Source organism: Anthonomus grandis, chromosome 22 (genome assembly GCF_022605725.1).
Source record: "Anthonomus grandis grandis chromosome 22, icAntGran1.3, whole genome shotgun sequence".
NCBI lineage: Eukaryota > Metazoa > Arthropoda > Insecta > Coleoptera > Curculionidae > Anthonomus > Anthonomus grandis.
The window spans coordinates 25,966,920-25,994,010 of record NC_065567.1 but is presented as its reverse complement, the minus strand read 5'-3'; the positions used below and the strand labels follow the sequence as shown (position 1 = coordinate 25,994,010).

The following is a 27,091-nucleotide window of genomic DNA, read 5'->3' as shown; positions in this document are numbered from 1 at the left end:
TAAATTTTTTTGTGACAAATCATATGAACTTGCCCATAACTCAAAAACTAAAAAAGTTACAGTTTTGAAAATTTGTACAGTTATTCTTCATTAAAATTGATTAGACACCTATTTCAGTGTTTTTTAAAAATTGTACATAAAGTTGAAAAAAATTTTTTTTTTGAAAAATCCATTTTTTTTCTGACAAATCATATCAACTTGCCCATAACTCAAGAACTAAGCAAGTTACACTTTTGAAAATTTGTACAGTTATTGTTCATTAAAATTGATTAGACACCTATTTCAGCGTTTTTTAAAAATTGTACATAAAGTTGAAAAAAAATTTTTTTTTGAAAAATCAATTTTTTTTTGACAAATTATATCAACTTGCCCATAACTCAAAAACTAAGCTAGTTACACTTTTGAAAATGTGTACAGTTATTGCTCATTAAAATTGATTAGACACCTATTTCAGCGTTTTTTAAAAATTGTACATAAAGTTGAAAAAAAAATTTTTTTTTGAAAAATCAATTTTTTTTTTGACAAATCTTACTTAACTTAGAAACTAAGCTAGTTATACTTTTAAAAATTTTTACAATTATTGCTCATTAAAATTGATTAGACACCTATTTCAGCGTCTTTTAAAAATTGTACACAAAGTTGAAAACAATTTTTTTTTTGACAAATCATATCAACTTGCCCATAACTCAAGAACTAAGCAAGTTACACTTTTGAAAATTTGTTCAGTTATTGTTCATTAAAATTGATTAGACACCTATTTCAGCGTTTTTTAGAAATTTGATATTATTTCAGGCCTCTCAAATCAATTCATCAATTCAAATCATGTAATTGGGTCTTTTGAAATAATTTTTATTTTTGTCTCAGAAATTCCTCATTGCATCGGTTTTCAAAAATTTTCTTCCAGGATTGATTTTCATTTTGTATTCTTGGTATTTGAAATAAACTTCCATTTTATCGATCGGACTTTTGCAATAATTTCCAGAAATTTAAATATTTTTTTATTTTATTTTATTGTTTTTTTCGTTTTTTTTTTTTAATGTATTTTTCATTATACTTTATGGACTAGAAGGATGGACACTGTTGGATGGGCATTGTAAAATGATTGAAGTCTTTCAAATGTGGGTTTATCGTTGCAGATTCAAGATTTCCTGGATGAGTACGGAATGTAGCGTCTAAATACAATGACCGAGATTTTAAATACGGTGAAGCGACTAACACTGGAAAACTCCGGACATGTTATGAGAAGTAAGAAATACCGCTTCCTTTAGCTAATAATATAGGAAAAATTTGGAACAAAAATTAACATATATATTATATTAAAATCGAGTGTTTCAAAAAAATAACACCTGAGTGCGTCTCTGATTCTAGGATCAATAGTGTTTGACAAGCTGACGTTAACATATAATCAATGATTTAAACGTCAAGGGTCATTGGATCTTTTGACAAGTGACACTAAAATCAGAATCGTATTTTCCACAAATAATTTTAAAATTATATTTTGAATTAAATTATTGCGAATATTATTTTAAAAATAATCATTTAAATACGGTTCTGATTATGCTGTCAATAGCTTTTAAAAAGCGGACGTTGACAGATAAGAGGGCTTCTCAAAATACATTTTGATATTTTCTCATGGTTATTCGTCTATAACCTTGACACATTCGTATAGTTAAAACATTTCCAAAGAATTTATTATGAAAACCTGAAATAAAACCAAAAACAGGAACTGATTAAAAACCCGAAACCGATTTGAGCCAATGCAGCGGATTTTTTAGCTGAATCGGCTCGTGTTACTTTTATTTACTTCAAAATTTATCGGGATGTTTATCACTTTGCCACCGAACAACCAGAAAATTATGACTGTGCGTATTATCCCGTTTCGCCGAAAGGAATGCAGAATTATTGGCTCATAACTTCCGTGCCTAATTATCACTATATTATTGAAGTTGCCGCATAGAAAATAATAAAAAAGAAAAAAAAAACGTCTGGCTAAGTTAATTACGAAGATCAATATCTTAAGCTTCAGGCGAATATTCACGATAGAGCGAAGGTCTATTTGGGCCCTCTAAACTAGCGTGTAGCGCAATCCATAATCTGGTTAATACCAAAAACACCTTTTGTCGTAATACCTTTTCGACGGGTTGACAAATTGCGCGAGCTATGAAATATAATCGGTGGTGTTTATAACGGTTTCGCGTGAATTTATCGCTCAAATACGACTGTTGTAATAGGATTAATTTGGGTGAAATGATGTCAACGAGCGTGGGGTGGCAAGGGAACTAGTTACAGGGGGTAAAACTGCATAATAGCGTCAAAGGGGATGCTTAAAAATTACATGTTGTTTTCTACTATTTGCATTATTGATTTTTCACCGGATGATTTATTAACTACTGTAATCATTTGAGGATACATTGTAAAATTGAAGTAAAACTACCTCTACTACGCCTATAGATGTAAGAAAAGTATCATGTATCATGAAATATGACTCTGAATGCCTAGAAGAGGTGATTTAATATTTTCAAAGACTTGAAAATGTTTAATAAATATATAATTTAATACAAAAATTGAAAAATAACTTATTTAATTAATTTTCAAAAACAAATTCATATAAATAAAAAGAAATCTACTTTATAATGAAAATATAAATCAAGAAACGTTACACATAAATCAAAATAATTTTATAAATAAAACTGTTATTAATATTTAACATTTTAGAGTTAAAAACTTAAATCTGATAACACTACTAGAATTTTTCCAGCAAACAAAGGTAATGCTACTGTTCTTTTAAATATTAACACTTAAATAAATTAAATTTATTAATTAATGATGGTAATTATTCTAAATTACTTGAAGATCTTACAGAAAAAATTGAAAGGCGAATTTATAATTTACTTGCAAAACATAAAAATCAATTTTCTGATATGATAGATGTAAATTAACTCCATATAATAGTAACTCCATAGTTTTACTATAACTCCATAGTATACAGGGTGTTTCAGAACTATGGGATCAAACTTCTGGGGGTTGTTCAGTGCAACAGAATAATCCATTTGAATATAGGAACTAAGGCTCGGAATCAAACTCGGTTTATTCGAATATTCAAATATCGAGTTTTTGCAAAAAAAATTATTCATTTCAACAAATATTCGAATATTTGAATACTCGAATATTCGCATATTCGATTGTTTGAATATTCAAGAATTCAAATATTTGAGTATTTAAATACTCGAATATTTAAATATTGCAGGCCCGATCTTTTCTTCTCTTTGCATACAAGCTACGGGCGGTTATCGTTCTTGGGAACATTTAATATTTCCACTTTCCAGATTTCCACGTGGCACGGCACGGCGTAGTTGTACTAGTTGTATTTGACTCTGGTTGTGTATAAAAGCGAACGATTAAGTACTGTATAAAGGTTAATTTTAAATTAATTGACTTAATTAACAGTAAGTCTAGTAGTAAGTCAATATGAGTTCGAAAAGCAAAATTTGGCAATATTTTAATAGAACCAACCGATGATCGCGTTGAATGCAAATTTTGTTTATATAATGTCAAGAACAAGACAGGAACAAGCAATTTATGGAATCACTTAAGAAATAAGCATCATTCACAAATCATTGTGTAAGTATCTTTTGCTCGATTTGAGTGGTTTGACCACTAAAATGTATTAGTAATTAGTATTACTGTAATTAGTATATTAAAAAAGCTGGACGGAAGGCGACTGGAAAAAATCGATTCGCACCGCACTAAAAAGTTTCAATGTATCTATTTTTTCTATAAGTTTACACAGAAGCTTGGAATTGATCGTATTTTTATTAATACACGTTAGACAAAACAAAATAAAATTTGAAACTCCGATACTAATTGTAACTTGCGCTCTATTATCGTTTAAGTGTGAAATTTTGGTATTTCTTGAGAAAAATGCAAAAATTCCCATAAAAAATTTATAAACAAATTTCGACCTACACATATTTAGCTTAAAATGTTTGAAATTAAGTCAGCTATCACCCCCTTAAAGGATTGCATCTAGCTTCCGGACACCCTGTATAATTCTCCCCATACTAAAATTCTGTATCTTTGAATTGACTAAGTTAATATATGATGTCACTTTTATCTAAATTTTATAAAATAGACATTAAGTATGTATATGCGAATTAAAATTTTGTCAAGATATATCCCAAGATATTTTGTATGAGAGGTTTCCTTTATTTAAATATATCTATTAATTACTCAAGTATTCAAATATTTGAATATTCAAACATATTCGAATATTTGTATGATTATTCGAATAGTGAATAATTCAAATATTCAAAAAAAAAACGAAGTGAGTATTCGAATACATAATTTTCCAAAATTCCGAGCCCTAATAGGAACCCATGTCCGGAAATGCGTCACTACGCCACTAAGACGCGTTAAAATTTATAAAAAACATTAATTACCTAAATAGGATCTGCTGCATTTATTTTTGCCTTTTGTACATGATACCATAACAACAATTGTTTAAAATCAACGCTTATCAAGGTGAATTCTCAATGTCATGTTTAAAATTTTATAGCTTACAATTTTTAAACATTTATTGCTAATGGAAAACTTTACCAATCAAGAATTGGCGGATATGCATTTGGCATACGGAGCAACAAACTGCAATGCACGAGCAGCATCGCGGTTGTATCATGAACGTTATCCCGAACGACAGCATCCTGGATACAAAAAGTTTATTGCGGTTCATCGGCGGCTCGCTGAGACAGGCATGTTTAAGACCAAGATGCATGATACTCGTGTTGCTCGAACCGTAAGAACGGTCGAATTTGAAGAAGAAGTGCTTCAGCCAGTTGCCGATGAACCATCAAATAGCACACGTAACGTCGTGAGTACGAGTATTCATATTCTGAGTAGCAACAACTCCATCCTTACCACTTCCAGAAAGTTCAAGGTATGACTGCAGCCGATTATCATCCTATAGTTCAATTTTATCGATGGCTTCTGGATCATATCATTGCACAACCAAATTTTTTACCATATGTTTTGTGGACCGATGAAGCCTCTTTCACAAGAGACAGTATTTTTAATAGTAGAAATAGCCATGTTTGGGACGAAGAAAATCCTTATGCAATTTTTCCAAGAAAAATCAGAATCGTTGGTCTGTCAACGTATGGGCAGGTATTGTTGATGATTATTTAATTGGGCCATACCTTCTACCGGAACGGTTAACAGGACCTATTTATCTGCGTTTCTTGGAGGAAGTTCTCCCAGAATTCCTTGAAAATGTACCACTAAACGTTAGACAGCAAATGTGGTTTCAGCATGATGGAGCGCCGGCTCACTTTGCTGTAAAAGTACGCGATTTGGCTCAGGGGTTTGGGCACCGTTGGATTGCCAGAGGTGGAGTAGTTTATTGGCCTCCTAGGTCACCCGATTTAACGTCGCTCGATTTTTTCTTGTCCATGGGGACATGTAAAGTCTTTAGTCTACGAAACTCCAGTAGAATCAGAGCTAGATTTAATTGGACGAATAACAGCAGCATTTGAAATCATTCAAAACGAGGATCAAATTTTTAGTGTAGTCCGCCGAAATCATGTGCGGCGTTTAAATCGTTGTATTGAGGTTGGAGGAAGACTGGAAGAAGTTTGGATGGTATCATATACAAAAGGTAAAAATAAATGCATCAGACCCTATTTAGGTAATTAATATTTTTTTCTAAATTTAAACGCGTCTTAGGGCCGTAGTGGCATAGTGACACATTTCCGGACATGGGTTCCTATACTCAAATGAATTCTACTGTTGCACTGAGCAACCCTTAGAAGTTTGATCCCATAGTTCTGAAACACCCTGTATAGTAAAATAAATGTTCTTTTAAGACCTATAGTTAGTAGCATAAGTTCACCTGCTCACCCCTTTGCAAAATATCTTATATTAGTAATTATTTTATCTCCATACACTAATAATTCTGATTAATACATTAAAAATTCTCAATATTTTTTAAAAAACCTTTCTACGATTTCTTTTAAACCCTATTATTTTGGTATGTAAGTCTTTTCACTAATGTTCTTGTTGACAAAACTTTAAATATTGTTAAAAATTTAAAAAAATAAATCAATGTTTGAATAATAATATAACAGCAGCCATAGAGATTTAATAAAATAAATAAATACTAACGGTTACACGCTAGCATAGTTTGTGGTTTTTATAAAATATAAATTAGTTTATACCTTGTCTGACGAAAAAATAATGACAGAGCATTAGAAGATTACCACCAGTGATTCCAGACTTGTAACTTGTTAAACCGAATATATTTTTTAAAAGAACTATTACTTATTAAACTGTTTAGCGATAAATGGACTATGTATACGTGGACTGATTTATTGGCCACCTAGATCACCAGACCTAACCGCTCTCTTCTTTTTTATTTTATACAGAACCGTGCTTAAGTGTGCTCAGAAATTAATGAAGACGGCGATGTTTTTTCTCATTTATTGTAAATTCAGTAGGTTGACTTGATGTTATTTTTCTACGTCCCTTTCTTTAGTTTAAGCTAATTTGCTTAAATTTTGTAAAGTTATTAGTATCGCTATAACTTTGTTAATGTCAGGTTTGGGTTATATGTTAAAAACAAAACAGAAAAAAACCTCCAAGTCAGGGTCTCATTAAACATATATATAATTTTTAAAAAAACCTACACGTGTTTCGCTCCGGAGCATCATCAGGCTTACAAGTAAATTAAAAATTGTACAGAAAGAACACTTATAAAATATGCTAAAAAACTTTTTACACTACACAGATCACATTACTACAACAACAAACAACAATTCTACCGTGAATATTGTTAACCTAACCTAGCTTTAGATTTGTTGTTAGTTGTAATGTGATCTGTATAGGTAAAAAAAATTTTAGCATATTTTATAAGGGTTCTTTTTTTACAATTTTTTATTTACTTTTAGGCCTGATGATGCTCCGATAGAAGCGAAACACGTGAGCCTGACTTGGAGTTTTTACTTTTGTTACAATTTTACAATTTTAGAACTATTGTATAAAAACTACTTATTTCCAATATAATAATGAATTTTATCAACAATGGTTTGGAATGGCTATGGGTTCTGCTATTTCACCAATTTTAAGTAATATATTTATGGAAAATTTTGAATCGGAAATTATTAATATATTTGATAAAAAACCTAATATATAGTGACGATATATTGATTTTATTTTTTTTAATATATCACTATAATGAAATAGATCTTAATAATTTTGTAATTTAATAATTCCATAGAATATACTATAAAATTTACTTTACGGAAAATGAGGCTTTTTATTGATATTTTAACTAAAAAAGATTTACAAAATTTTGAAACTAGAATTTACCATAAACCAACTCATACTAATGGATATTTTAATTTTAATTCTAGTCATCCAATAATGGTAAAGAGAGAAATAATAAAAAAGTGGTAAATGAATAAAGGGAGAAGTGATAAAAAGTTTATATGATCGTGAAAGCATTATTTGTAATATTCAACATTTAACAAAAGAATTTATGGAATTAAAGAGTTTGATAATCCGCCTATAAAATTAAATCAACCAGTTTATACCACAAAACTTATTTTACCATTTATTTCAAGTTTTTCTAATAAAATCAAAAGAACTGCGAAAAAATTTAACATAAGAACACATTTCGACATCTATTAACAAAAATAACAAAAAAACATAAAACTCAATGATTTTCAAAAAACCAGAATAATACAATATCCATTCGACAATAAAATACTGAGTTGCTTCCTTAATTTTAGCAAAGGAACCAATTCCAAAATTACGTAAATTAAAGAAAAATGCATTGATAATGTTAAATAAAGATAAATATGCATAGGTACTTGTTCGGTTGATTTTAATACTACATGGATTCCTTTGCTGAAGAGAGAGCTAAAACAGGACATTCTTGAACTTAATTGATAATTTGATATATATTTTATTCGTTTATTTTGTATCATTAAATTACATTAGGATTACACCCCTTTATTTAAAAAAAAGTAATCTTTGTATTTTGTTATTCCATAAACCTCACCTTCTCGGTATATAACAAGATCTATTATACTTCAAGTAAATTATTTTATTTAAAATTTATTGGACTTACATTAAATTAAATACAATGAAAGGTATCGTTAAAGATTTAAGTTCATATTTCTTCTAAATGAGTGAGTAAGTCTATTTTCTTCTTCATTTTTATTAATAATTTTTAAATAATAGTGTCTATTTGCAGTAATAACATCAATTGACAATGCACATCAAGCACAACATCCTTATTTATCAAGCCTACAACTTAAATAATTTCCACACAAAAACTTACTTCTAAATCCTCTATTATCGTCATGAATCCCCGGTGAATCAGTATCGGTAGTACGCGAATGATGCTCCCCATCCTCCGACATCTGCGTATCCAAACTTTCCTCCTTAACCGAAGCATTTTGAGGTTGAGGAGACAAAGAAGTGCTCGCCGGAGAACAAGAGTCCGTGCCCCTAGGACTCGGTCCTAAAATCCTATCTTCCGAAGGAGAAAATATCCCTTAAATGATAAACAACAAAGCTGAAGCATTGATTTAATGTTACACCTTGCAGCACTTACCATGATTATGACCTGGATGCATCCCGTCACTAGGAGTTTCGATTTTTAGGCATTTCGGAGGTGCAAAAGCCGACGGGGATGGGAAGGATTTAAGGTCGGCCAAGGGCCTAAAGGCTCCCGAGCCTAACGATAATCCGGGATGGAGGAATTGGGGTTGAAGGTGGTTAAGGATGTGAGCTGGGATGCCGCTGTAGGCTTCCATATGTCGTAAACCGAACGATGAAGCTGAGAAGGGGCGGTTAAATTCTTTTTGGGCTTCTGACATAACGAACTGAAAGAGGAGGGAAAAAATATTATTTGGGATTGTAGATATACAGGAATTTTTGTGATCATTTATATAAATGGTAAAAACGGAAGATCTAAAACGATACCCTGTGTACATTAAAGTGGACAATTCATTCGTTGCTCAAACGTTAATACGTTGCTTTTTGCTCAATAAATCGAATATTTTACCCGCTTTGGAAAGATCCATAAATACGCATAGTTTTGTTGAAGTTTGCCACTTCACTGTTGTCAAGTGCATCAGATATAATATGAGATGCTAAAAATTTTATTGCAACTTTTATTTTCCCTCTCTAAACCTAAATTGTAAATCAGAAAACTAACAATTATTTTTGTAAGTTGTTCAACAATTTTTGAAAAAATTGATGAATTGAAAAAGTCTATAATTGGAGTCATTTCGGTACCTAATATGATTTTAAGAGAGTTTTTATATTTAATTCCCAAGTAGTTTGATTATTACTGCCCCTTTAATTAGCATGTTTTTAATGGAGAATTTAATTTTTTTTTTAATGTCAAAAATAGGTCTATAGAGGGTAGTCCAGGTAAAACGTCATAAATTTTGACAGGTAAGGACACCAAATAAATTAAATTCTTCTACCAGGGAGAAAATCGGGGGTTTCGTATTAACAAATCATTATTTTCTTTTTAGTATTCAAATTCAGAAATCTCTTGAAACTAATGGAAGATGGCAAAACATTTAGATGTGACTGACATGTCCGGAGTTAACGAAAATAGATAACTTCGTCAATTTGACAATTGATATCCTTTATATAAGAGTAATGAGAACATTCTTTACTATGTCAGTTCTAAATACAATTTAGATTAAATTCGAACTAAATCAATGTCGAATATTATTAATACGTGTAGCGAGAACAAGGAGTAAATTGTACAATGAGTCCTGAGACGTTTAACTTATTTTTGCACGTATTGTAGATACGGGGTAATAAAATTCGAACTAGGGGTCGATAACTTCAAAAGTTCTACTCCAATCACTTAAAATGCTTAACAGAGTTTGTAGAGAAATGTTTTCTTAATACTCTACTGTTGATTTCATTCATCTACTCTCAGTAGCTACTCAGAAATGTCAACTTTTGGAAAGCCTAGGCTTGGAAATCAAATTTTTTGGATTAGAGGTCAACAAAGGCAAATAGCTTCAAAGGTTTTATTTTAAACACTTAAAACCCTTAACAAAATTCGTGAGGAAATGGTTTCTAAATATTCTACCATTGATTCCATTCATCTACTTTCAGTATTTATTGAGAAATTTGAACTTTTGGGAAGCCTAGGCTTGGAAATCAAATTATTTGGATTAGAGGTCAATAAAGGCCAATAGCTTTAAAGGTTTTATTCCAAACACTTAAAACCCTTAACAAAATTTTTAGAGGAATGTCTTCTTAATAATCTACTGTTGATTTCATTCATCTACGCCCAGTAATTACTAAGAAATTTCAATTTTTGCAAATCACATTATTTGGACTAAAGGTTAATAAAACCTCAAAAGGAAACTAGTGCCGCATAAGTACTAAAGTAAACGCATTTATCAGTAAGGTATTTATGACATCATATTTTTAGGTTATGTGACGTACATTTTAAAGCCCGGGAATATCAAATTTTAAAAATATCACGTACTCTCTTTTGTATTATCTATAAAATCGGAATAAAATAGCAAGATGATGGAAATAAAGTGATATTTTTTAGGGATAATCTGACCAACTAAACTAGAAAAACACTATTTCCAGACGATTAGACACTATTATTAAAATGAAAAAATTATATAGAGAATAGGGTGAAAAGTTGATATCTTATTTATATATCCCTATCTCAGTCCATTGAGAATTTGTGGGATCAAATTGACAAGAGAATGTATTAAAAAACATCTTTAATGTAAATGAATTTTATAAAGAAATTCAAGATGTACGGAAATCAATTCCTCAAGACTATTTTGAAAAAATTGTAAAAATCAACGAGAAATAGATGTAAAGCAGTCAATAAAAGTAAAGGAGAACCATGGCGGATTTCCACTGCCTTAGAAATTTACATGCATTAATCATTGTATTGACTAGATGAGTTATAATAGGTATGATAAGTGGACAACAAACCTTAAGCATTTTTAATGCGTTTTACTTGATTAAAGAATTGGTATGTTTGATGTCAGATTCTTGAACTAAACTCTACTTAAGTGCACTTTGAAAAACTAGATTATTTCGAAAAACTGTAACTGTATCTGGATCAACTCTGGGACATATTTGCTGATGGTTAAAAAATAATTGATTTTGTCTGGATTCTGAACCTGCTCTGGACTATTGTAATTATATTTATTTTTATTATAAATATTCATATCACCAAGAGTTTATTATTATTACTTCAGCTGAAAAAATCAAAATATGCTTTTTTTTCATTACGGACAACCAGAGATTAAATCAAATTTTTTATTTTTATTTTAGGAAAATATGATAAGTTTGGGATGCTTTACTCTTGAGCCATATATTTTGTAAAATATTTTATTTTTAGTACATATAGGATATTGAAATTCAGTTCTCAATAAAGTGGTTTTATTATTACATATTAAACTATTAAGACTTATTTATGCAAAGAAATCAGAAATGAAATTTTTTAAAAGTTGCTCTAATCTAAAGGAAATAGCGTGTGCCTAAAAATATCTTCGTCTAATTCAAGTCATCACGTTTTTCATAATAAGAGCTGCAAAGCAGAGCTACGGGAGGAAATAAAGAATGCTTAGTTTTGAGTATTACTTCCCTTTCCTCCCTAGGATAACAATATCAATAATATAAATAAATAAATAAATTAGCATGCCAAAAAGTGCAGTACCTTTAAAATAATTTTACTGCATGAGAACATTTCTAAGATTTTTCTATTGCATGCTTGAAAGAGGTAACTCACTAATTTTTTCACTACGTAGTAGTAGGAGACTAAAATAATGAAAGGCAAGGTTACTCTGTTTTAAGGTTACTTACTTACTTAAGGGTTGATTTTTTTGGACAAACTAGCTTATTGTGCATTTTCATGCAATTTTCCGATTAAAAAATTTGAATAATTTAATCAAAAATAGATGATATTCATATTAATCAAGTAAGTTATGTATTTTTTTATTGGGTTCAATGGAATCACTTTAGAATCGTTTTTGATGCAAAAAAATGCTTTATTTGTGACATATTTTCAGTATAGTTTATTTAGTATTTAAGTGATACATTTTAAACAAAAATCCGTACCTGTGGATTAAACGGTCTTTGAATCCGTAGAGCATCTTGCAACCCGCCGGCGGCTTGCGAAAAAACAACCAAAGCGGGCGAATTAAGGTGTCCCGAATTGGGTACGTACGCGGAATTTTCCATAGCTAAAACAATTCGACCATAGAAAAAAATAACAGGCACAAAACACGAATGGATTACCTGTAAAACCGCTTAATTTACAATAAAAAGTCGGTAAATCGCGCGTAAAAACCACGTAAAGCGATAATATTCAAGCGACGCCCGTCGACATTCCACGCGACATCCCGTAGGCGACTGATAGCGGCAACTTCTTCCCCACTCTGTAGAACCACGTTGTTGCACGTGTTGCCGCGTCGTAAAGTCGCGCAACACGTGCCATAAAGGCCACCTCCTACCCAACCAAACGAGATAGGAGGATCTCTCCTGAAAACCTATAATCATCTCATTAATTTTGTTGTTTTACATTTTATTTTTGCTCTCACCTCACCTGCTACTGCTGCTGCTGTTGGACCGGTAAAAACACTTCGGCAATCGGCATGTTGAAACGGCATTAATCGCCTTTTTCATCGTTTAAAAAGTTGATTTTTACTTAAGACGGTGTAAATTCCACATTTGATAGGCGTGACGAGAGGTTCTGAGACTTTAATCAGTTGTTAAATGTTGACAAGATGTCTGACGCTTCGGACCGTTACACTGAGAAAAAATGTTCATCTTCCCAGCAAGTTTCTTGGCTATTTCAGCTAAAAAATTTATTAAAATAGGCGTTAAGAGAGATGTTTACTACGACAGTAAAGTTCACTTTAGTAATATAATATCTCTCACCTGTAGTAGTAAAATAGTTTTTAAATAATAAATAAATTCAAAAGTATTCTTTTAGAAAAGCAAACCAGCTGCTTTAAATAATTAGTTTTTTAAACTAGTATACTCGATAAGTTTATGCGACAAAATACAGTAAACTAAATAAACAAATGACCCACAAAACATAACAATTAAAATTTTTAGATGCGGTAGAAAGTGAAAAAAGCACTTTTGACCCTTAAATCGGTATAAATGTCACTCAGAAATCCAGAATTCATGTACGATCGCAATGAAATGATGTCTCTTGTCTGTAATTGGTCTAATCACGTCCGAAAAATAATTTTTCCAGAAAATCCAACATGTTACTAAAAGGTGAGATGCGGTAGAAAATAAAAAAAACGCACTTTTGACCCTTAAATCGGTATAAATGTCACTCAGAGATCCAGAATTCATGTACAATCGCAATGAAATGTTGTCTCCCGTCTGTAATTGGTCTAATTACATCGAAAAAATAATTTTTCCAGAACATCCAGGATGTTACTAAAAGGTGAGATGCGGTAGAAATTGAAAAAACGCACTTTTGACCCTTAAATCGGTATAAATGTCACTCAGAAATCCAGAATTCATGTACGATCGCAATGAAATGATGTCTCTCGTCTGTAATTGGTCTAATCATGTCGAAAAAATAATTTTTCCAGAAGATCCAGGATGTTACTAAAAGGTGAGATGCGGTAGAAAATGAAAAAACGCACTTTTGACCATTAAATCGGTATAAATGCCATTCAGAGTTGTTCAAACATTCAACAATTCAAACACTTGTCAGGGGCTTATAAATGCACAGAGTAATAATTTAAACAAAGTAGTTTTTCAAATAAAAAATAACGATAAAAAGTAGTTATGCAATTCGACTTTAGTAGTACAAAAAAAAACACCGGGTTATAACAGGATCCGAGCAGAACTAACGGAATGAGAGCACTTTGAAAATCCTGAAAAAGTCGTTTTCGACGTCCGTTTTTGAGGCCAAAAATGGGCATCAAAAATGCCATATCTCAGCTATTATTAGAGCTACGACCTTGGGGATGGTCTCGTTGGATTCAGAATGACGAAACTAAGACAAAACCGTTGCAATTTTCCCGATAGCTCCCATAGAAGCCGAGATATCGACCTTCAAAGTTTGGGTTTTTTCATTTTTCGGGTATACCCCCCCGTATCGAATTTTTTCACCAAAAATCGATTTTTGTCGAAATCAAACTAAGTATACCAGCGTCTTATTTGGGTCATCTAGATGACGAAAACACCGGGTTATAACAGGATCCGAGTAGAACTAAGGGAATGAGAGCACTTTGAAAATCCTGAAAAAGTCGTTTTCGACGTCCGTTTTTGAGGCCAAAAATGGGCATCAAAAATGCCATATCTCGGCTATTAGAAGAGCTACGATCTTGCTGATGGTCTCTTTGGATTCAAAATAACGAAACTAAGACAAAACCGTTGGAATTTTCCCGATAGCTCCCATACAAGCTAAGATATCGACCTTCAAAGTTTGGGTTTTTTTATTTTTCGGGTATACCCCCCCGTATCGAATTTTTTCACCAAAAATCGATTTTTTTCGAAATCAAACTAAGTATACCAGCGTCTTATTTGGGTCACCTAGATGACGAAAACACCGGGTTATAACAGGATCCGAGCAGAACTAAGGGAATGAGAGCACTTTGAAAATCCTGAAAAAGTCGTTTTCGACGTCCGTTTTTGAGGCCAAAAATGGGCATCAAAAATGCCATATCTCGGCTATTAGAAGAGCTACGATCTTGCGGATGGTCTCTTTGGATTCAAAATAACGAAACTAAGACAAAACCGTTGGAATTTTCCCGATAGCTCCCATACAAGCTAAGATATCGACCTTCAAAGTTTGGGTTTTTTCATTTTTCGGGTATACCCCCCCGTATCGAATTTTTTCACCAAAAATCGATTTTTTTCGAAATCAAACTAAGTATACCAGCGTCTTATTTGGGTCATCTAGATGACGAAAACACCGGGTTATAACAGGATCCGAGCAGAACTAAGGGAATGAGAGCACTTTGAAAATCCTGAAAAAGTCGTTTTCGACGTCCGTTTTTGAGGCCAAAAATGGGCATCAAAAATGCCATATCTCGGCTATTAGAAGAGCTACGACCTTGCGGATGGTCTCGTTGGATTCAGAATGACGAAACTAAGACAAAACCATTGAAATTTTCCCAATAGCTCCCATAGAAGCCGAGATATCGACCTTCAAAGTTTGGGTTTTTTCATTTTTCGGGTATACCCCCCCGTATCGAATTTTTTCACCAAAAATCGATTTTTTTCGAAATCAAACTAAGTATACCAGCGTCTTATTTGGGTCACCTAGATGACGAAAACACCGGGTTATAACAGGATCCGAGCAGAACTAAGGGAATGAGAGCACTTTGAAAATCCTGAAAAAGTCGTTTTCGACGTCCGTTTTTGAGGCCAAAAATGGGCATCAAAAATGCCATATCTCGGCTATTAGAAGAGCTACGATCTTGCTGATGGTCTCTTTGGATTCAAAATAACGAAACTAAGACAAAACCGTTGGAATTTTCCCGATAGCTCCCATACAAGCTAAGATATCGACCTTCAAAGTTTGGGTTTTTTCATTTTTCGGGTATACCCCCCCGTATCGAATTTTTTCACCAAAAATCGATTTTTTTCGAAATCAAACTAAGTATACCAGCGTCTTATTTGGGTCACCTAGATGACGAAAACACCGGGTTATAACAGGATCCGAGCAGAACTAAGGGAATGAGAGCACTTTGAAAATCCTGAAAAAGTCGTTTTCGACGTCCGTTTTTGAGGCCAAAAATGGGCATCAAAAATGCCATATCTCGGCTATTAGAAGAGCTACGATCTTGCTGATGGTCTCTTTGGATTCAAAATAACGAAACTAAGACAAAACCGTTGGAATTTTCCCGATAGCTCCCATACAAGCTAAGATATCGACCTTCAAAGTTTGGGTTTTTTCATTTTTCGGGTATACCCCCCCGTATCGAATTTTTTCACCAAAAATCGATTTTTTTCGAAATCAAACTAAGTATACCAGCGTCTTATTTGGGTCATCTAGATGACGAAAACACCGGGTTATAACAGGATCCGAGCAGAACTAAGGGAATGAGAGCACTTTGAAAATCCTGAAAAAGTCGTTTTCGACGTCCGTTTTTGAGGCCAAAAATGGGCATCAAAAATGCCATATCTCGGCTATTAGAAGAGCTACGACCTTGCGGATGGTCTCGTTGGATTCAGAATGACGAAACTAAGACAAAACCGTTGAAATTTTCCCAATAGCTCCCATAGAAGCCGAGATATCGACCTTCAAAGTTTGGGTTTTTTCATTTTTCGGGTATACCCCCCCGTATCTAATTTTTTCACCAAAAATTGATTTTTTTCGAAATCAAACTAAGTATACCAGCGTCTTATTTGGGTCACCTAGATGACGAAAACACCGGGTTATAACAGGATCCGAGTAGAACTAAGGGAATGAGAGCACTTTGAAAATCCTGAAAAAGTCGTTTTCGACGTCCGTTTTTGAGGCCAAAAATGGGCATCAAAAATGCCATATCTCGGCTATTAGAAGAGCTACGATCTTGCTGATGGTCTCTTTGGATTCAAAATAACGAAACTAAGACAAAACCGTTGGAATTTTCCCGATAGCTCCCATACAAGCTAAGATATCGACCTTCAAAGTTTGGGTTTTTTCATTTTTCGGGTATACCCCCCGTATCGAATTTTTTCACCAAAAATCGATTTTTTTCGAAATCAAACTAAGTATACCAGCGTCTTATTTGGGTCATCTAGATGACGAAAACACCGGGTTATAACAGGATCCGAGCAGAACTAAGGGAATGAGAGCACTTTGAAAATCCTGAAAAAGTCGTTTTCGACGTCCGTTTTTGAGGCCAAAAATGGGCATCAAAAATGCCATATCTCGGCTATTAGAAGAGCTACGATCTTGCGGATGGTCTCTTTGGATTCAAAATAACGAAACTAAGACAAAACCGTTGGAATTTTCCCGATAGCTCCCATACAAGCTAAGATATCGACCTTCAAAGTTTGGGTTTTTTCATTTTTCGGGTATACCCCCCCGTATCGAATTTTTTCACCAAAAATCGATTTTTTTCGAAATCAAACTAAGTATACCAGCGTCTTATTTGGGTCATCTAGATGACGAAAACACCGGGTTATAACAGGATCCGAGCAGAACTAAGGGAATGAGAGCACTTTGAAAATCCTGAAAAAGTCGTTTTCGACGTCCGTTTTTGAGGCCAAAAATGGGCATCAAAAATGCCATATCTCGGCTATTAGAAGAGCTACGATCTTGCGGATGGTCTCTTTGGATTCAAAATAACGAAACTAAGACAAAACCGTTGGAATTTTCCCGATAGCTCCCATACAAGCTAAGATATCGACCTTCAAAGTTTGGGTTTTTTCATTTTTCGGGTATACCTCCCCGTATCAAATTTTTTCACCAAAAATTGATTTTTTTCGAAATCAAACTAAGTATACCAGCGTCTTATTTGGGTCACCTAGATGACGAAAACACCGGGTTATAACAGGATCCGAGCAGAACTAAGGGAATGAGAGCACTTTGAAAATCCTGAAAAAGTCGTTTTCGACGTCCGTTTTTGAGGCCAAAAATGGGCATCAAAAATGCCATATCTCGGCTATTAGAAGAGCTACGACCTTGCGGATGATCTCGTTGGATTCAGAATGACGAAACTAAGACAAAACCGTTGGAATTTTCCCGATAGCTCCCATACAAGCTAAGATATCGACCTTCAAAGTTTGGGTTTTTTCATTTTTCGGGTATACCCCCCCGTATCGAATTTTTTCACCAAAAATTGATTTTTTCGAAATCAAACTAAGTATACCAGCGTCTTATTTGGGTCACCTAGATTACGAAAACACCGGGTTATAACAGGATCCGAGCAGAACTAAGGGAATGAGAGCACTTTGAAAATCCTGAAAAAGTCGTTTTCGACGTCCGTTTTTGAGGCCAAAAATGGGCATCAAAAATGCCATATCTCGGCTATTAGAAGAGCTACGATCTTGCGGATGGTCTCTTTGGATTCAAAATAACGAAACTAAGACAAAACCGTTGGAATTTTCCCGATAGCTCCCATACAAGCTAAGATATCGACCTTCAAAGTTTGGGTTTTTTCATTTTTCGGGTATACCTCCCCGTATCAAATTTTTTCACCAAAAATTGATTTTTTTCGAAATCAAACTAAGTATACCAGCGTCTTATTTGGGTCACCTAGATGACGAAAACACCGGGTTATAACAGGATCCGAGCAGAACTAAGGGAATGAGAGCACCTTGAAAATCCTGAAAAAGTCGTTTTCGACGTCCGTTTTTGAGGCCAAAAATGGGCATCAAAAATGCCATATCTCGGCTATTAGAAGGGCTACGACCTTGCGGATGGTCTCGTTGGATTCAGAATGACGAAACTAAGACAAAACCGTTGAAATTTTCCCAATAGCTCCCATAGAAGCCGAGATATCGACCTTCAAAGTTTGGGTTTTTTCATTTTTCGGGTATACCCCCCCGTATCTAATTTTTTCACCAAAAATTGATTTTTTTCGAAATCAAACTAAGTATACCAGCGTCTTATTTGGGTCACCTAGATGACGAAAACACCGGGTTATAACAGGATCCGAGTAGAACTAAGGGAATGAGAGCACTTTGAAAATCCTGAAAAAGTCGTTTTCGACGTCCGTTTTTGAGGCCAAAAATGGGCATCAAAAATGCCATATCTCGGCTATTAGAAGAGCTACGATCTTGCGGATGATCTCGTTGGATTCAGAATGACGAAACTAAGACAAAACCGTTGGAATTTTCCCGATAGCTCCCATACAAGCTAAGATATCGACCTTCAAAGTTTGGGTTTTTTCATTTTTCGGGTATACCCCCCCGTATCGAATTTTTTCACCAAAAATCGATTTTTTTCGAAATCAAACTAAGTATACCAGCGTCTTATTTGGGTCATCTAGATGACGAAAACACCGGGTTATAACAGGATCCGAGCAGAACTAAGGGAATGAGAGCACTTTGAAAATCCTGAAAAAGTCGTTTTCGACGTCCGTTTTTGAGGCCAAAAATGGGCATCAAAAATGCCATATCTCGGCTATTAGAAGAGCTACGATCTTGCGGATGGTCTCTTTGGATTCAAAATAACGAAACTAAGACAAAACCGTTGGAATTTTCCCGATAGCTCCCATACAAGCTAAGATATCGACCTTCAAAGTTTGGGTTTTTTCATTTTTCGGGTATACCCCCCCGTATCGAATTTTTTCACCAAAAATCGATTTTTTTCGAAATCAAACTAAGTATACCAGCGTCTTATTTGGGTCATCTAGATACTCTCACGAGATGTGTATAACAGGATCCGAGCAGAACTAAGGGAATGAGAGCACTTTGAAAATCCTGAAAAAGTCGTTTTCGACGTCCGTTTTTGAGGCCAAAAATGGGCATCAAAAATGCCATATCTCGGCTATTAGAAGAGCTACGATCTTGCGGATGGTCTCTTTGGATTCAAAATAACGAAACTAAGACAAAACCGTTGGAATTTTCCCGATAGCTCCCATACAAGCTAAGATATCGACCTTCAAAGTTTGGGTTTTTTCATTTTTCGGGTATACCTCCCCGTATCAAATTTTTTCACCAAAAATTGATTTTTTTCGAAATCAAACTAAGTATACCAGCGTCTTATTTGGGTCACCTAGATGACGAAAACACCGGGTTATAACAGGATCCGAGCAGAACTAAGGGAATGAGAGCACTTTGAAAATCCTGAAAAAGTCGTTTTCGACGTCCGTTTTTGAGGCCAAAAATGGGCATCAAAAATGCCATATCTCGGCTATTAGAAGAGCTACGACCTTGCGGATGATCTCGTTGGATTCAGAATGACGAAACTAAGACAAAACCGTTGGAATTTTCCCGATAGCTCCCATACAAGCTAAGATATCGACCTTCAAAGTTTGGGTTTTTTCATTTTTCGGGTATACCCCCCCGTATCGAATTTTTTCACCAAAAATTGATTTTTTCGAAATCAAACTAAGTATACCAGCGTCTTATTTGGGTCACCTAGATTACGAAAACACCGGGTTATAACAGGATCCGAGCAGAACTAAGGGAATGAGAGCACTTTGAAAATCCTGAAAAAGTCGTTTTCGACGTCCGTTTTTGAGGCCAAAAATGGGCATCAAAAATGCCATATCTCGGCTATTAGAAGAGCTACGATCTTGCGGATGGTCTCTTTGGATTCAAAATAACGAAACTAAGACAAAACCGTTGGAATTTTCCCGATAGCTCCCATACAAGCTAAGATATCGACCTTCAAAGTTTGGGTTTTTTCATTTTTCGGGTATACCTCCCCGTATCAAATTTTTTCACCAAAAATTGATTTTTTTCGAAATCAAACTAAGTATACCAGCGTCTTATTTGGGTCACCTAGATGACGAAAACACCGGGTTATAACAGGATCCGAGCAGAACTAAGGGAATGAGAGCACCTTGAAAATCCTGAAAAAGTCGTTTTCGACGTCCGTTTTTGAGGCCAAAAATGGGCATCAAAAATGCCATATCTCGGCTATTAGAAGGGCTACGACCTTGCGGATGGTCTCGTTGGATTCAGAATGACGAAACTAAGACAAAACCGTTGAAATTTTCCCAATAGCTCCCATAGAAGCCGAGATATCGACCTTCAAAGTTTGGGTTTTTTCATTTTTCGGGTATACCCCCCCGTATCTAATTTTTTCACCAAAAATTGATTTTTTTCGAAATCAAACTAAGTATACCAGCGTCTTATTTGGGTCACCTAGATGACGAAAACACCGGGTTATAACAGGATCCGAGTAGAACTAAGGGAATGAGAGCACTTTGAAAATCCTGAAAAAGTCGTTTTCGACGTCCGTTTTTGAGGCCAAAAATGGGCATCAAAAATGCCATATCTCGGCTATTAGAAGAGCTACGATCTTGCGGATGATCTCGTTGGATTCAGAATGACGAAACTAAGACAAAACCGTTGGAATTTTCCCGATAGCTCCCATACAAGCTAAGATATCGACCTTCAAAGTTTGGGTTTTTTCATTTTTCGGGTATACCCCCCCGTATCGAATTTTTTCACCAAAAATCGATTTTTTTCGAAATCAAACTAAGTATACCAGCGTCTTATTTGGGTCATCTAGATGACGAAAACACCGGGTTATAACAGGATCCGAGCAGAACTAAGGGAATGAGAGCACTTTGAAAATCCTGAAAAAGTCGTTTTCGACGTCCGTTTTTGAGGCCAAAAATGGGCATCAAAAATGCCATATCTCGGCTATTAGAAGGGCTACGACCTTGCGGATGGTCTCGTTGGATTCAGAATGACGAAACTAAGACAAAACCGTTGAAATTTTCCCAATAGCTCCCATAGAAGCCGAGATATCGACCTTCAAAGTTTGGGTTTTTTCATTTTTCGGGTATACCCCCCCGTATCTAATTTTTTCACCAAAAATTGATTTTTTTCGAAATCAAACTAAGTATACCAGCGTCTTATTTGGGTCACCTAGATGACGAAAACACCGGGTTATAACAGGATCCGAGTAGAACTAAGGGAATGAGAGCACTTTGAAAATCCTGAAAAAGTCGTTTTCGACGTCCGTTTTTGAGGCCAAAAATGGGCATCAAAAATGCCATATCTCGGCTATTAGAAGAGCTACGATCTTGCGGATGATCTCGTTGGATTCAGAATGACGAAACTAAGACAAAACCGTTGGAATTTTCCCGATAGCTCCCATAGAAGCCGAGATATCTTCCTTCAAAATTTGGGTTTTTTCATTTTTCGGGTATACCCCCCCGTATGGAATTTTTTCACCAAAAATTGATTTTTTCGAAATCAAACTAAGTATACCAGCGTCTTATTTGGGTCACCTAGATTACGAAAACACCGGGTTATAACACGATCCGAGCAGAACTAAGGGAATGAGAGCACTTTGAAAATCCTGAAAAAGTCGTTTTCGACGTCCGTTTTTGAGGCCAAAAATGGGCATCAAAAATGCCATATCTCGGCTATTAGAAGAGCTACGACCTTGCGGATGATCTCGTTGGATTCAGAATGACGAAACTAAGACAAAACCGTTGGAATTTTCCCGATAGCTCCCATACAAGCTAAGATATCGACCTTCAAAGTTTGGGTTTTTTCATTTTTCGGGTATACCCCCCCGTATCGAATTTTTTCACCAAAAATTGATTTTTTCGAAATCAAACTAAGTATACCAGCGTCTTATTTGGGTCACCTAGATTACGAAAACACCGGGTTATAACACGATCCGAGCAGAACTAAGGGAATGAGAGCACTTTGAAAATCCTGAAAAAGTCGTTTTCGACGTCCGTTTTTGAGGCCAAAAATGGGCATCAAAAATGCCATATCTCGGCTATTAGAAGAGCTACGATCTTGCGGATGGTCTCTTTGGATTCAAAATAACGAAACTAAGACAAAACCGTTGGAATTTTCCCGATAGCTCCCATAGAAGCCGAAATATCGGCCTTTAAAGTTTGGTTTTTTTCAGTTTTCGGGTATACCCCCCCGTATCGAATTTTTTCACCAAAATATTATTTTTTTTTTAATTCGAACTATACCAGCGGCTTGTTTTGATCACCTCAATCACAAAAAACACCAGGTTATAATGGGATTCGAGAAGAACTAAGGAAATGAGAGCACTCTGAAAATTCGGAGTCATTTTTCCGAAAAATCGGCTCTAACAATGCGATATCTCGGCTAATTTAAGAGCTACAACCTTGCAGATGGTCTCGTTTACCGGAAGGACGATTTTCTTTATCTTTACCCATTTCGAAATTACCGTTTATTAAAAAGTGTGATTTTTTATTTTACCATTCTTTATTTTTAAAACGATTTTTCCATATCTAAAATTAGGTGTTCGAAAATTGCTGATGAAGCTAACCTGCTTTGACCTGATATTGGCTCCCGAAAGTTAGTTTCTTTTTTGGCGATTTGTGGTCTTATTTTTTGCAGCATAGATTCAAAGTCTGTTGGTGACATTCGCGTAAAATTTGTATACTGTCCCCTGATCTTCTGAAACCTAAATTCTTGCATAAGTTCTAAGCCAGAACGTTTTTTATATAGCCTCAGTACGGCACCATTGGCGAGAATTTCTACCACGAACCACTACCACAGATGTAAATAGCTCCGCAGCGGAGCTATTTACATCTGTGCCACTACCCAGGGTTATTAACGCTGCAATTTCCTCGTTGTCAGACATAGTCAAGAAAACTATTACTCAAATTCTAAAGTAAACTGAAGCTTGTTTGCACTTTTAAATAAACTCGATTTGTTGGTGGCGCGTTAAACATTCTATAGCAGGCGCGTCGCATTCAATGTATACGCGCCTTTATATCCAGTTTCCTTGACTTTATATCTACACCGGGTATAAAAAAGGTGGATTAACATAATTTTACAATAAAATCAACAATACATTGAATAATATGTAAAATATTGACAATATATAGCATTCTTTGCAGTTAAACGAGGAAAAGTGCGACCAATGTAGTTGCCCAATCCGGTGATGCGCTGTTACCGTTTCGGTGTGAATACGCCTGTTCAACTTGCGAAGGCCACTTCCGGTTTCATCTTCTTGTTGGTCAAGGGTCCTGTGCCGTCGTGCTGTGCAGTTGCGCTCCCGGAATTTTTCTAGAATTTATCGATTTGTATCGGCCAATTGACTCTAAAACGTTAAATAAGTTGTGATTAAGCCTCGTGCGTTCGTCTTTACGTTATTAGTTCAGTAGACAGACATGTAAGTAATTTATACCAAATTTTAAGTTTACCATGCCTTGTTGGGGTTTAGAGAAGCAAAATATATTTGGGTAAAGTGTTTTATTTATTGTTTAAAAGTGGCACAAGCCCGAGAACTTTTATTTAAATTGCAAGGGCCTCAAACTCCTTGATCATGTCAGGGCTCAATTTTTTTTTCGTTTAGGGGTTGGGTTGGGGGGCGGCCATTTTGCCACAAGGCGTCACATAAACGTATAACATTTATTCGAAATTCTAATCAGTTTTACAACCTGATGGTATCCTATTTTTGTCCAATCAGCCTCAAAAATTATTTCCCCCAATAATATTTTTAAGCGGACTTATAAGATTATATATTGATGAAAAATTGTTTCAATTATCACGCCATGGCTACGAGCTACGACGATTCAAATTGAACCAGAAGCTGTCATATGTCGTAGTGTCCATTTGCACACACAGGGGGCGTCAAATTTATTTCAAATTGCCCTGGTTTATTTATTTTGGTGTTATTTTGGCATTTTTTTGTTGGAATCAGTGCTTTTTTAGTAGAACTTGTGTTAGAATACTATACAAGTATATTTAATTTTTTATTTGTTGCTTAAATTAAATATTTTTTTGAATTTCCCGCCAATTTGCGCGTCGCGGCGGGGGTTTCGTAGCATTGTTAAGAAAACCGTTACACAGTTGCTACGACTACGAGGCCAAATTTGTTTTTTGTAGCGGCATCCCTTGTGTTCGCAGTTAATCGATTGATATTGATTGGGAAATATTTGTTGAACACATTGTAACAGTACACATTTATTTTAATTTAAAACGAATTACATACGTTAATAATAGGTACAAAGAAATTTGGTAAGTTATATTTGTATAGTGATTTTTCCTTGTTAAATCTTAATTTTTGTATTCTCTGATTTCATGAAATGATGAAATCATTCAAAAACGGGATATTTAAATTAAACCAATTATTGTGTCATTATACAGATTAAAAACTTTAAATGGTGAATTTGCCATGGCTTGGTATAATCTTCCCTGCAATATTGTCCGATTTTTTGGGGTGCATCCGCATACTTTAATAAGGCTTTCATATTACAGAAAAAAATGCTTAGGTACATAAAGGTGGTACCACCTATGGTGCCTCATGTATTTTCAAAAAAAAAAAAAACAAAATGTTTACTTTAGCAAGTCTGCATTCTACATGTTGTAGATTATATACTAAAAAAATGAAGTTTTACTTTTAAAAAACTATGATATTCACCAGCATAATACTAGACATCGCCAGGAAATCATACTAGGCAGAACTACCCATTATATTAAATGTGTAAATAAAATAAAAACTATTCTGCACTTGGTCGATAGCCCACAAAGACCAAACTGAAAATTTCCTCTCGGGAGTGTTAGAGTGTTCAGAAATTTCTCAAATTTTAAATATAAAGAAAGCTCCCTCTGCTCATATGTATTTTAATCTGTATTATCGTATACCTATATAATTTTAATGTTGAATAAATATATTATTATTATTATATAAACCTGGGTCATACAGCAGCCTCTTTATAGGGTATTGCGCTGCTCGTAATGTAACTATATGTTATCAAACCTCTAGCAATACTAATGGGCCAATTATTTATATATAACTACTGTGTTTTAATTAAAAGATTTTAACCAAAAATTTAATGAATATGTATATAGCCCCAATCCTGTTTAGTTGAGGTACTCAATATATAAAATTTTTAGCTTAGTTTATAGTAATGTAGAATTGGTCTAAATAAATTGTAGGATGGTTTTAGTAAGACTAGTCGATTAAGTGTAATAAATTTGCCAAATTTTCTGGAAATAAAAATTGAGATTGATGTCTCACAGGTTTTATTTTTACTGCACTGTTTGATAGTATTTTTAGTAAAAAATTATACTTTTAATTCAACAGGATTTTTCAGGATTTTTGAGGTAGTAATGGCCACTGTTCCATTTTGTTCAATATACATATTTTTAGTTTATCCTTCAGGGGCCATAGTAAACTTTCTTTTGTGTATACATTATTGTGAGGCCTATTATATTTACATTATATAATATATATTACCTAAAAATAATATTTATTTTGTTATATTTGATATTTGCCCTAAAAATCATGAAATTTTAAATAAAAAAACTGATGTAGAATTGATCTAAATAAATTGTAAAACAGTTTTAATATGACTACTTGATTAAGCTTTCCTGGAATAAAAATTGAGATTGATATTTCACAGGTTTTGTTTTTAATTCAGATCTGAATATGCTGGTAAGCCTTGGTTCAAACAACAAAATATATATATATATATCTTGAAAATATCTTGTCTTATTTATAGAAATCATACCAATTTTACACTTCCAGGATGTCAAATGACTTTAGACCAAACCCAACCCAATCCATTCCTAAGAACATTAAAAATCATTTTTTAATCAGAGCAACATTAAATTTGGCTTGTGGTGCCCATTTAGGATTGTTTTAATCGCCTGTTATTTTATTAAATTCAACTTATTTTTGACAATTTAAATGATTCTGACATGTAAATTTTAATTAACAGAATTATTTCTTTTTATCTGTTCTATTTATGGTTGTATTCTGCATAGTAGTTCACTTCCCTTTACTTTGTTAATAACATTTTATGTGTTGTAAAACAATAATAGGGTTTTTCAAAATTTTTAAGGTAGCAAGTTAACAACTAGGCCACTACTTCATGTTCCACTTATTTTGAACTTTAAAGATTCCATTGGGACTTCCACCGCCCAAAAACCTACATGCCCACATAGCTTTCGACTCTTACCTATAGTATGTTTGCTGGCCCTCCAGTCTTGATAAGTCAGAAATGCATTAATCACACAACATTTATACTTTTTTTGAAGAAACCATGCAATAAAACTTAAAAAGAATAGATTACATATAACTATTTGCGACATGTAGGTAAAACATTTCTTACAAAAGGTGTGGCCCTGTCGATAACAGAATCCTAGTTCCTGCATTGTTCTTTATATGTTATAATCTTCTAACATTCAAGTTTTTTTCTTTATTTATTATGTTTCTGGGCTAGTATTATAATATTTGTCTGTTTAGCCCTTCTAATGTACTTGATAGAATGCATACAGCATACAGGTGCCTTTCAGGCATCCAAATAAACTTAACATAGTTAAATAGTAAGTTTCTTGCCTTCCCATAAACCTTTTTTCTAATGCAAATCTATTTTTTTTGCCTAAAAAGGCTTTTTTAAACACAAACATGTCAAAATTGACAACAAATTAACCTCAAGAAGACAACACCTTGTTGCAACGTTGCCTTAGGTTATGCTAAATAACTTTG

The 27,091-nt window shown here is 34.1% G+C and overlaps 3 protein-coding genes and 1 long non-coding RNA gene across 10 annotated transcripts in view; 1 reads left to right on the top strand and 3 right to left on the bottom strand.

Moving 5' to 3' along the window:
- LOC126749227 (E3 ubiquitin-protein ligase RNF220-like) overlaps nt 1-12,404 on the bottom strand; it is a 131,255-nt gene extending 118,851 nt beyond the window's left edge. Inside the window, exons 1-4 of the mRNA XM_050458923.1 lie at nt 12,304-12,404; nt 12,124-12,248; nt 8,612-8,882; nt 8,336-8,551 (exon numbers count right to left, since the gene is read on the bottom strand). Of these exons, the coding sequence (XP_050314880.1) occupies nt 8,336-8,551; nt 8,612-8,882; nt 12,124-12,246 (610 nt within the window). The 5' untranslated portion in view covers nt 12,247-12,248; nt 12,304-12,404. The remainder of the gene's footprint in view (nt 1-8,335; nt 8,552-8,611; nt 8,883-12,123; nt 12,249-12,303) is intronic.
- The window catches only part of LOC126749226 (histone deacetylase 6), a 35,107-nt gene continuing 9,239 nt past the window's right edge, over nt 1,224-27,091 (top strand). For 3 of the 6 annotated variants that reach the window (XM_050458921.1, XM_050458922.1, XM_050458914.1), the window contains exon 1: nt 23,622-23,767. The gene's annotated coding sequence lies outside the window, so the exon portion shown is untranslated. Of the gene's footprint in view, nt 1,246-23,620; nt 23,768-24,535; nt 24,616-27,091 lie in introns of those variants that run through there. The other 3 variants (XM_050458920.1, XM_050458915.1, XM_050458918.1) reach the window with 3 other exon arrangements.
- Nucleotides 12,316-12,732, bottom strand: LOC126749231 (uncharacterized). Its single transcript, XM_050458927.1, has 2 exons — nt 12,611-12,732; nt 12,316-12,554 (listed from the first exon to the last, which is right to left on the bottom strand). The coding sequence occupies exons 1-2, from the start codon at nt 12,672-12,674 to the stop codon at nt 12,316-12,318; spliced, it is 303 nt and encodes a 100-aa protein (XP_050314884.1). The 5' UTR covers nt 12,675-12,732.
- Nucleotides 23,444-26,973, bottom strand: LOC126749233 (uncharacterized). 2 transcript variants are annotated; one of them, XR_007664936.1, is made up of 3 exons: nt 26,715-26,973; nt 26,562-26,656; nt 23,444-23,695 (listed from the first exon to the last, which is right to left on the bottom strand). It is a non-coding gene; the product is annotated as an uncharacterized LOC126749233 (long non-coding RNA). The 2 variants fall into 2 exon arrangements; XR_007664937.1 differs by having other exon boundaries at nt 26,562-26,973.